The sequence below is a fragment of the Sinocyclocheilus grahami genome, unplaced genomic scaffold (genome assembly GCF_001515645.1).
Source record: "Sinocyclocheilus grahami isolate Dianchi unplaced genomic scaffold, SAMN03320097.WGS_v1.1 scaffold39.1, whole genome shotgun sequence".
NCBI classification, from domain to species: Eukaryota; Metazoa; Chordata; class Actinopteri; order Cypriniformes; family Cyprinidae; genus Sinocyclocheilus; species Sinocyclocheilus grahami.
Window position 1 is genome coordinate 2474712 of NW_015505218.1, and position 12107 is coordinate 2486818.

Genomic DNA, 12107 nt, shown 5'->3' on the forward strand with positions numbered 1-12107 from the left:
ATCTTCAGTTCTTCCTCTCTCTCTTTCTCAGTTTTTTTCTCTTTCTCTCTGACACAAAGTCAATGGCATGAATAATTCACTGCTCTCTCTCTCTCTCAGAGCCACGGGTGACCTTTCCCCACAGGAAGTGGAATCGAAACACAACAATGGGCCCCAAGCACAGGGGGATCCCAGCTAAGGAGACACTCAAAACACAGCGGGGATACAGAGAGCTTGCGGATCCCATACATTATACATTAATAAATTATTCAGGTACAGTCCCTAAAATTCACATTGAATAAATACAGCCACCCACATGCTGGAGGGGGAAGACCAGCCTAGAGGCTCCGGTCCAAATTGGCCCCAACATCAAACTAAGCAGAAGTCTAAACTACTGCTCTGAATCATGGGGTAGTGTTTTTAGTCTGTATAGAATAATTTAATAATAAGTAGCTTATAGATTTAGTAGTATAATTCTGCGATGCAAAACAAACAAGGGTGCCAAGTTTGACTCAGTAGAGGAAATTAAAATGAAATGTATTAAATTTAAATTTAAACTAAATTCTATAATATCAAATATATATAATACTTATTATATTTTAAATAAAAAAGAATTACATCATTCTTTGATATATTAATATCTTTTAACAAAATACATTTATTAAAAAAGTACCTGCCAGATATCATATATCATAAAATATCATATATCATAAAACGCAATATGATAATTGTACGCAACTTGTTGAATTATGTATGCAACATTCTAGGTCATGTGACAACAATGTAACATACTTTTGTCTGAATCATTAATTGTTGCATGCATAATGCATAGTTTCACAAGCTATTTTTAAAATAGAATTATGCATGCAATACATACACTTTTATTTTAGTAAATAAAGTAAATAGACGTAAATAGACTGTAAATGAATGTCAGAGGAATAATTGCCACCTACAGAGTTAGAAATCTAATTAAAATATCATTATATGGAAAAACATGTTGACAACAAGCTGCATGTCTCTCACACTTCTTTCTTTTGCACCTGCAAACGGGTAGCAGAAAGAAGGAAGTGACATCAATGCCTTAGGAGTGGTCCATCCTGTCTGCCATCATGAGCTCAGGTCAAAATCTCATTTAGCAGGAAGCCCTGATCATCAGAGCTCCGATGTTCACACACTCACGCAAACACACAGAACACCTTACCACGGTAAACAACCATTCCCAGTGCAACATGAGCTCAACACACTATCTGGAATAAAACAAATCTCTGAGAATGAATTTCAAACATCTGTCTCTCACAGAAAAGCTGAGATTTGCTGTCAGTCGCAGATTTTCAAATAAGAACTTGGCCTGATCTCATTCATGCTGCTTTAAAAAAATAGTTAACTGCAAAATTCTAGAAGTACAGTACACTTAAACTCACTTATAAGATACAACATGAACTAAAGCCAGGGTTAATGAGCCACCTAAAATCTGTTCCTCTAACTCAGATGCTAATAGGAAAGCTAAAGAGGCTGACTGATTGACAGCTGAATCCAGACAGCTTGATTGACAGCTCTCACACACACTCAATCCTCTGTTCGAGGCAGTGAGGGAGACGAGCATTCTGAGGGGACACACAACTGCTACCGTTAACTTTTGCGCAATGCAAGGAAGTGATATCTCACCGGCAAAACTCAAAAGATTTGCTCAGTAGAAACCAAATAAAACAGCATTGAACAGCAAGAAGGAAGAAAAGAAAGTGAGCTGATGTTTTAGTGAAAAGTAAGTTGAAACAGAGAGAGACGGACACGCTCACACGCAGACAAACGCGCACGCCGCTTTAGGGGTCAACCAGGCGCATGATAGGATTTTCAGCAGTGAACTAGAAGTCGTTAACCGTATATTAACTTGGAGAGGTAGAGGGCGACACTGTTATTATCGTCTTTCCTGGCTGGGATTAAGTGGGCCACACGCAGGCTGTCACAAAGAGCTGGCACTGAGAAAGCACGAGGAACCTCACAGCGCTACACTGACAAGCAGACGCATTCGAACAAGCCACGGATATATTCGCCTCTTTCTCTCCTCTGCCTTTCACTCCTTGCTGATTTCTGCCACTCTTTCTCACACTAGCCACTAAAAGCCTTTTTTTGCATTTCTTCTTTCTTCAATAGGCCAATCTGGACTGGATTAATTTAACAATGGTCGCCTCAGTCTAATTTGAGACAATCGTGTGCTGGGTCATAGATAGCGCTAATTAAACTGTTAATGTCACAGTAGTATCCCGCTGGTGTGGTCTGAACTGAACTCTCAGGCGATTGCTCTATAAAGTTTCTGGGCACTAAAGGGGCACTTGAATGAGTGTCTTGCATTAGAACACATCTGTAAACAAATGATGGACATGGTTTTCTCCGAACTAACATTCTGCATTTTTGCAATGATTTTAACAGGAGTCAGGGGGATTTTAGTGGAGTCAATATGAAGTTCGCAAAGGAGTTACCACAGGTATAGTTCAGCACATGAATTATAAACATGATAATGTTTGGTAACCAGTCAGGGGGAGTTTTTAAATATAATTCATTATTTTAGAATCATACAAATGAGATCATATGAAGTAGCCACCAATTCGCTAAAATATAAAATAGTAACAAACTGCCATGAGGTTGTATTGGACAAGAATGATCAATAAAGTCGCAATTGAGAGATATAGACCCAATTTTCAGAAATAACGCCAATTTTAGTGAGAAATTAATTTACAATTATGAGAAATAAAAGTGCAATAACAGTTACAAGCCACGTTAAGATATAAAGTCGTAATTACAAATATATATATATATATATATAATTTAATTTAATTTGTTTTTTTTAAGGTAAAAACTGACTTCTGTTATATGGTATGCCAAAATTACACACTTCACCTTTAACATGCTTCTTTTTGTAAAATGTTTTGCTTGAAAAGTGCTTTGGCTATCTTTCTTTGAAATAAATGTCACATAGTTAGATTTTTTATCAACACTGAATTATTCCTAAATGTGTCCAAATTTGCAAAAATTGCAAAAAATTTTACTTGATCATATTTCATATTTCTTACAAAAATAATCATGCACAGCAAGTTATATTATATTGTATATACATACATACATTTTATTTTTATTTTTTTTTTAACTCTAAGGCAAAAACAGGTAAAAAGATCAATTTTGCCTGCACGCCGTGAACTTTTAGCTTAGAGCTGCACTTTTTCAGCAGGCCATTAAATGTAAAATTCAAGGGCATGGTGACCCCTTTCCCTCCATCAGCTCTGTGAATGTTGTTTTGGTTAGAGAACAGAGATCCAGATGTTGAGCTCTGAGCGCTGAGAGTCAGGCCAGCCAAGAGGGGCTGAGAACCGTGTCTTGGGGGTACAGGAAGTCCCACGGTATCCACGGGAACTTTCGCATTCCATTCTTCGCCGGCCCCTCTGACAGCTTCTGACATCCCTCAAGAGCAAGAGCCCTCGCGATCCCAGAGTGGATAGAGAACTACTTCCTCTGAGAGTGGAAGCTGAAACATCCTAACAGCCGACGGCAGAGCGTTCAAGTAACTTCTGGTGGTGCGTTCGAGAAAGCACACACCCGTTCTTGTACCTCTCCTGCGCCAGAGGATCTAACATCACAGATATAATAGGCGGCTGGTAAGTGGAGATGTTTGAAATGGGCGATTGACATGCTACCGTCCTTCGCGTAAAGCAAGTACACAGCTCCCTTTGAATAAAAATATAAACTGTTTCTCCTAACGCTAATTTTAGGGACACGGCTACTTATCCAAGGCTTTTTTGGCACCCTGCACATAAACAGAAGTGAGATGGGAGGGTCTGGAATAAAATGAGATGTGAACAATAGACGTCCAGGGCTGCAGGGGTTGGAGTGGAGGAAGGTGGGGGTGGAGGGCCTGAACTGAAAGTGATTAAAGAAAGGAGAAAGTGAGGAGGCGTCTATTAGATGTCAGTGTGCTTTGTGTCCATGTCAATGAGATGGGATTAAAGTATTGGAAATAATCTTACAGAGCCGATGAAAGGTCAGTCCGGGAGAGGGAGAGGCCGAGAGGAACATATGGCCCGGCTGAGGAGTCGCTAATGTTATACAGCTAACACACACACACACACACACACACACACACACACACACACATGAATGCGAGAGGGAGCGGTTCAAATAAAACAAATAAAGCGATCCAGACAAATAACTATGAAAGGAATCGTTTTACATGTGGCGTAAATCGGAGCGCCCAGTGGAGTTCATTACGAATTCTGTGAGCGGTTATGATTTGTGGTATTCGCCCTGCCTGTGCGAATAAATCGAAAGAACTAACGACAACCCGCAGTCGGACAATTCGGTCAAATATATTCGTCGATAAATGGCGAGGGTGGCTATTGTTTGTTTACAGATGTTGTTTACAATCCGAATCTTAGTAAATATGAAATTAGTTGTTTTAACAGCATAATAAGGGTTCATTAGTGTTTTTAACGCAGATTTGGATTAGCTGTGTTCTTTGCATATCTAATTAGAGCATCACTCTCAATGCAAAACCAGCAGAATTAGCCATAGCCAGACTAATTACTGGTGTGAAATCAAATCGGCTCATTGAAAGAAGTGCGTGCTAATGAGCCCTTATTAACCAAGCTAAATAACTCAGAGGGAAAAGGCGGAACTGGGATTTATTTTTCTTTAGGTTACGCATTTAGGAGAAATAATAAGTCATAATCGAGACGCTGTCATTGAGCTTGTGAGAAAATGTGCAGCTGCCAAGAATACATACCAAAATTAGATTGTTTTCTTCTTTTTTTCACCTTTTTATTTATTTTTCTTTTTGTTCTTTCCTGCATGACCCATTTCTCTGGGCTGCAGAAACATGCGACGAGAGATCAGGAGTGACACAACCAGATCAGATCACAACATCCAAACACTCTCACCTTTATGAATAAAAAAAAAGATTTTATATGCAAAGAAATATATGTGGGAGGATTATTAAGTGCGGGAGGGGAAAATTGCTGCACAAATGCATCACAATTCTGCGTCAGTGCAGAAAAATTCATAATCGGAATTGTAGTTGTAGGACAAACAATACAGATATAAAAAAATTAATAAAAATCAGCAACATCTGCTACACTAAGTTGAAACATCTCTTTATGCTAAAACGATAGCACAGAGGTTGGATATATGCCATGCCAAGGCACATTTACACACTTTCTAATGTAGAACAACAGTGTTATAAATGCATTTACATCGAAAATACAATTGCACGACAATACAAATAATATATGCATGCACAAAAACTGAATTGAGAACTATTATGATTCCCTAAAACAAAACTGAAAGATGAGGTGCCTGAAGATTCGCTCCTATATGTAGTATACATATTTAGTTTTTGATGGCCTCGATGTTAGCAAGACCGTCTAGTGGGCCTTTTCACTGCACATGGGACCAATGCACATGAGATCCTCCAGCAGGTTCATCAGCCTGTTCATATCGAGCCTGTGTGCTCAGTGAGGTTTAAAGGCACATGAGTGTGCATAAGGGAGCCACAGCTGGCTCCCAAGAGTTCTGACCCATTCTGGTCAAGTGAAGCATAAACTGTGTCGACTACCCACAAACACGTGAGCCAGGTATGAAGGGGGGCAGCAGATCTGTTGTGTCCGAGCGCGGTCGGCTGAGCAGCTCCAGTCACACCTGAGTCCATTCTGCAGGAACGGGTCAGTGGCTGAAACCGAACAGCCGCAACTGTCCAGCTCCTTACTGACTGCTGTCTAAAACTGAAGTACACAAGCAGAGCAGAACCGGGAGAGCTGACAGAGTCGGAAACTTTTTTTTTTCTTCTCAGTGGGGTTTAATTTGCACAAATGAGCCTGAACGGTCTTTTGACAAACGTCACAAATCAACCTAGTCTGGTCATCTGCACACAATAACTCTTACACACCATTCCATGTGGTGTAACTCAAGTCATTTCCCCCCTTCGGCAATAGATTCTCACTGAGATATACCCTTGATTTGTGGCCTTTCCCAGTGTTACGGGCAGATTATGGAAAAAAGGGGGTCTAGGGAAGTTGGGAAGCTGCATATATTCCAGCAAGGGCCTTTTTAGCGAGACCAAATGAAACGTGATTCAGTGCTGATTTTCCTCAAATAGGCTAAGCAGCTCTTGATATGTTCACCTCGTGTGCCTAAATATTGTCTCAAAGGAACGTTTAGCAATTTTCATGGAGCGTAACAGTTGCTGCAACAATGGGAAAAAGATTGTTTTGTTCAACCCATGAGAACCATGACCTGTCAAAATAAATGCCCTTAGACGTCGGCTAATAGCTTCCACATTACAAAGCACATAACTGCACACAGCTAGCCTGAAGCTAACAACATTAACGGCAATGAAAACACTACCTCAAGGACTGTGAAATCTTTAGCGTCGCTAAGAATCCTATTAGCATTAATGCTAACGTTATTACAATTACAGTTACATCATTCATAAAGGATGCAGGAGTTTAATTTTGGATTTAAAGAGATGAATGTTAGGTGAAAGAAAGCGATGCCCCGGGGGATCGAGAGAGATGGCGAGAACAGGGTAGCGAGGATGAGGGGGGGGGGGCAAGGGTCTCTGGCGTCTATTGTTTCACAGCCCATTATACATGTGGGTTTGATTAAGACAGAATAAAAAGACAGAGAACACTGTCTTTTTTTACTTCTTAAGGGTGAACCATAATCCAGAACCGGGCCAGGTCTCAATTTGAAATACATACCATGTAGATATTATCTAAATTGCTTACATGTTTACTGTCAAACATGTTCTCAAGAGAAATTACTCACTAAACACTTTTAACACAAAGACTCGCCTTTGACTAAAGCCGCTAGGCCTGTAATTTACTCAGGCAAAGACAGCGATAAAAAGCACATTAATATAAGTGTTTGGGCTAAGCCAATCCTGAACCCACAACAAAAAGAACATGGTGGGGAAAAAAAATAGCAGCAAAAGAAACAACATGACAGAGCATTTAACTAACAAGTGACTCAAACGTACACACACAACAGACTGTGACGGCCGTAAGACTCCAGCGTGTCCAGGGGTAGAGGGGGAGGTGGTGAGAGCGGGGTGGGGAGGAAGGGGGGGGGGGGCAAGGGTCTCTGGCGTCTATTGTTTCACAGCCCATTATACATGTGGGTTTGATTAAGACAGAATAAAAAGACAGAGAACACTGTCTTTTTTTACTTCTTAAGGGTGAACCATAATCCAGAACCGGGCCAGGTCTCAATTTGAAATACATACCATGTAGATATTATCTAAATTGCTTACATGTTTACTGTCAAACATGTTCTCAAGAGAAATTACTCACTAAACACTTTTAACACAAAGACTCGCCTTTGACTAAAGCCGCTAGGCCTGTAATTTACTCAGGCAAAGACAGCGATAAAAAGCACATTAATATAAGTGTTTGGGCTAAGCCAATCCTGAACCCACAACAAAAAGAACATGGTGGGGAAAAAAAATAGCAGCAAAAGAAACAACATGACAGAGCATTTAACTAACAAGTGACTCAAACGTACACACACAACAGACTGTGACGGCCGTAAGACTCCAGCGTGTCCTGAGAACTGCTTCAAACGCGACGTCAACCACAGCCTCAAACAGCATGACGATAACAATGAAAGTATCAGATGTTTTCAGGAAGTGTTAACGAGGGAGAGTTTCCTACCTGTCGATGATGACGGGATCCGAGGGTGTCTCGTTGCGGTTCCCGCAACTCTTTTTGTCACAACAGCGACTGAAAAAAAAGAAAATATCAGTTTAAATCAGACATCCTATGTCGTAAGTAAAATCGAAACCACCTTTATTTTAGCAAGTCATATTTTTCATGTCGTTGCATTTGTATTTTGTCCATTAAGTTTCATGCACAATTCTATTGTATAACACTTTGACAAAGAAACATACTCAATGCTAGAATCTCAATGTAAATGCTTAGATAAGCAAGCTAGACTAGATTTTATCCAACAGTCATTTAACTCAAAAGTCAGATGGGGGTTTAAACGGGGGCTTGGTGACATCACTCAAAAAGGAAAGTCGTTTCAGAGGCTTAAAATCGAATAGATGAAGGACCTTTTTTCTTCGGAATAATTTTAACTGATGAATCTTGCACAATAACATGTATGAAGAAATCAATTAGTAATTGTTGACCTAAAAGCTAAACTGTAACTCTATCGCCACCTTGTGTATTGGAGTTTGTTACCGCTACGTTAACACGTTAAGCACTTTCAGTTGGGACTGCTAGACCTTCTCTGCATTTGCATAGGTGATGAAGGTTTAGCAGAATGACGAGAGGAGAATTTAAGGTGTGCAAGGGGCTTCAGTGGCGGTTTGGAGACCACCGGCATCACATTTCCACCGCACAGATGGCAGTAGGACACTGAATAAGGGCTGGGGACAAAACTGTCACATGACACCCCTGGCATTGTCTTTCCCCCTTCAGTTTTTCTTCCTCCCACAACTCTCTCTGCTTCCACCCTCCCACCTCACGGTTTCTCTTGTTACCTCATTCCCAGCTCCCTATTTTCTCCAATGACACAGTTTTTAGACGTATCAATAGACTTTATCATTCATTCACGGACTACAAACATTCAGATCGTATCATGAGATGCACTATGCTTATTCATGAGGAACCGTGTGTATGTGATTTATATAATACACTTCTTCAGGTATGCATGATGAATGTCTTTCTTTAGAAACTCATCATGAATAGAAGACTAAAATTTCTCTCTCTCTATCTACATCAGCATCTCTATCTCTCTCGCCCCTCCTTCTGCAAGGCTCCTCAACTAGGTCAGTGTCCTCCCAAAGGACTGGAACAAGGGATTGCAGTGCCTCTGTCTGTGTGTGTGTGTGTGTGTGTGTGTGTGTGTGTGTGTGTGTGTGTGTGTGTCTGGTCAAGGCCCAGTATTGTAAGACATGTGGTGAAGTGAAGACTGAAATCCCCGCACTCAGCAATTCAGCCCAGTTAATGGTTGTAGGAGCCTAATGATCAAATCCGGCAGCGCCCATGGGAGACACAATTTAGCTCCTGATACACCGAGCCTTGAGCATTCAAGTTTATAGATACACATTCAAAACAATTAAAGAGAAATATTGTTAACTACATTTTTCTTATGCAAAACTCACTGGCATGATGCAAGAGTGTTGCGGGTGGTTGAGAGTGCATTGCTGTTGCATTTTTTTATGGTTAATTGGTCTATGATGGGTCAGTATTCATGTTGATTTCATTTGGTTTTGAAAAATATTTACACACTGCAAAAAATTGCTACATTTAGTTATAACAACTGAGATATCCAATCTAACTAAACTAAACTTATAATTTTACGTCAAGCATAAACACTTTAAGTTGAAACAACACGTTATTACTTATTCCAATGTTGAATTTTAAGTTGTGATAACCAATCGCAGCAATTCTTTTTTTACAACAAAGGGTTAAATGTAACGACCAAAAATGCTGTGTGATGTTACCATCAAGTAAAAAGTAATAACATATTTTCCTAAACCTTTAATGCGTTTACACAAACCTATTCTAACAATGCCTTGTGATAAAAAGATTAAAATATCTGATATTTTAAAAGACTTATTGACCTTAACATAAAGCCATAAAGGTCTTCAAGGGTATTTGCTGCATGTTGGTTGCCCCACATGACAATTTTTTTTTAAAAATATTAATAACCAGCCAAGCAGTTCTGTCTCCAGTTTAAAATAAAAAAATAAAATAAAATAAAATTACATTACATTAAAACATGCTAATCAAAGAAATATACGTATTAAAGTCATTGCATATAATATATTTTTTTAATGAATTAATAGATCTGGACAAAACACAACCTGACACAATATTGAGCCTATTATCAAATTGCTACTTCATGTGGTTATCAAAAAAAAGTTATTTGAGGTCAGTAGCACTTATATTGCACTTATAGAGTTTATATATTTGAAAAAACACTTAACACTAAGTATGAAAAAATAATAAGTACTTGCCTTAGCAAATACAACTGCAAGTAATTATTGCATGCCTATATTAGCTTATTGGGAGGTTGGGAATGTTATAATCTTTTTCCTGATCCTCTTCAAGATCGTCCCGTAGGACACCCAAAGGAAATCGCATCTTAGATCTTAACGCTTCCTTCCTGATGCGGCTTTTGAAGAAATGTCTAAATGGGCTCATCTAATTAGCAGGATGTAGTCGGCTCTGTCAACGTTGGAACGTGGCTACCATCACACGCCTCCCAACATATGTTTCCTTTCCATGATTCCTTTGATTCATGACATTGGCTTTGTGTTATGACAACTTTAGTCTTTAGAAGAACAATTTTGGCCAGTTTCACGACAAACAACATCCTGAAACACATTCCCTGTTTTTTTTCTCCCCCTAGTTTGTTAAAATGATAGGAATAAGCACTTTTGTCCCGTACTTGCAAGCTGGCATGGCACCATATGGCTAATGGTGGTGCGTGGCAATTAGTGGAGCTGATTAATGGTGAACAGCCTAATTTTCTGCTTATAATTGCGGCAGCATTTGAAGGTACACATACAGGCTATCGCACGCACACATACACGATTGCCTATCAATGCTGATTTGGCAGGTGGGGGGTGAAGACCATGTGACTCAGAGCGCCAGTTGCGTCTTTTCACTGTCATTCACAACTCGTCTCCTGTGGATAGTAAAGCATCCATCAGATGCGTATTTTAGAACCTCAGCGGAACTTTCCAGGTACTTTTTGCCTACAGTTTTATGAGTTCTGTGAATTTGGACATACTACTCATTCCAAATACAGAGTTCTGGCATGAAACTCTAGATGGCGCAGTCCGATAGGTCTAACTCAATCTGACCTAATGACATCATTATCACATGGCACAGCTGATTGGTTCTCTCCTGTATCGGTAGCCAATGAGCTCGCTGCTCAACATTCAAATATATGATTAGTGCTTGCTGTAGCAGTGCAGCTTGCTTCAGAAACCCTCCACCTTCCCCAGCTCCACCTGTATAGATCTGCTACAAGGTGATTAATGTATGCTATATGGGGTTATTTCATGTATGTTATATTTGCAGCAGCAAAATTTCTTACATGCTCACAGCAGCATGTTGTGGATGTATTGGCAGTAGCAAGTCTCGGTACTCACAGAGTGAGTTTTTGCGGCAGTCCGTGTTTATTGGCTAGTGTCCTCCCAAATAAAGTTGATGTTTAAACATTTACAGTCCTGCAATAAAAATATTAATGACTTAATATTAATGACTTGAATGATTTTGTTTGCAGGATTCTACCCCATTATGGTTTTCCGGTGTCATGAACAATTCAGTTATCCCATTGAGTTGAATCTGCCTAGGACCCCTGAGTGTAGTAGTTTGTAATGCCTAATCAAAAAATTGTATGTATAAAATTAGCTTAAAGTATGCTAATACTCTATTAGTTTTCAAAACATAACAGAGAAATGTAATTTAACAATGCATATATTTGCTGTTGTACTAATAAGTAAAATAGAATTTAAAACACATTATTGGTCAAAATAACATTGCTCAGATGACATAAGGATTTTTTATAAGGCACTGAATAAAGCACCAATTAAAGGTGGCGTAAGCGATTTTTCAAAAACGCTTTAGAAAACTGATTCGGGCCGACTAGCAAAACAAACTTGTAGCCAATCAGCAGTAAGGGGCGTGTCTACTCATGATGTGGAGGAGAGAGCGTTCAGTGCACAGGACGGAAATTAGCGAGCCGAGCGACAGAAAGATAGAGATGGCGATAAAAAACATAAGAGGAAAACATCTGCGGAACAAAAGAAGGCTTAAGGCAAGAAGTAGCACCCGTGTAAATATCGGATCAGCTTTCCAGCGCTGGAGAGAACTCAAGGAGCGGAAAGCCTGTGATCGGACGCCGATGTTGCTTTGTTTCTTCTCGATAGGTGAGTAACACCGTGTCTGTGCCGCAACAGCTAAAGTCTGTCTAGTACACTGGATGCGACAAAGCGACCGTTGAAAATCATTTCAAATTTGTGTCAATAGGGGCGTGTTTGTTTTGGTGATTTCAAATGTCAACATTGGCTACCAGAAATCACTTACCCCACCTTTAAAAGATCTTTCAGCCAGTGGAATGAACTG

At 39.7% G+C, this 12107-nt stretch overlaps 1 protein-coding gene across 2 annotated transcripts in view; it reads right to left on the reverse strand.

The window, feature by feature from the left end:
- The window catches only part of ebf1b (EBF transcription factor 1b), a 153321-nt gene that overhangs the window by 129040 nt on the left and 12174 nt on the right, over positions 1-12107 (reverse strand). For both annotated transcript variants that reach the window (XM_016267605.1, XM_016267606.1), the window contains exon 6: positions 7674-7742. In XM_016267605.1, the coding sequence (XP_016123091.1) occupies positions 7674-7742 (69 nt within the window). The remainder of the gene's footprint in view (positions 1-7673; positions 7743-12107) is intronic.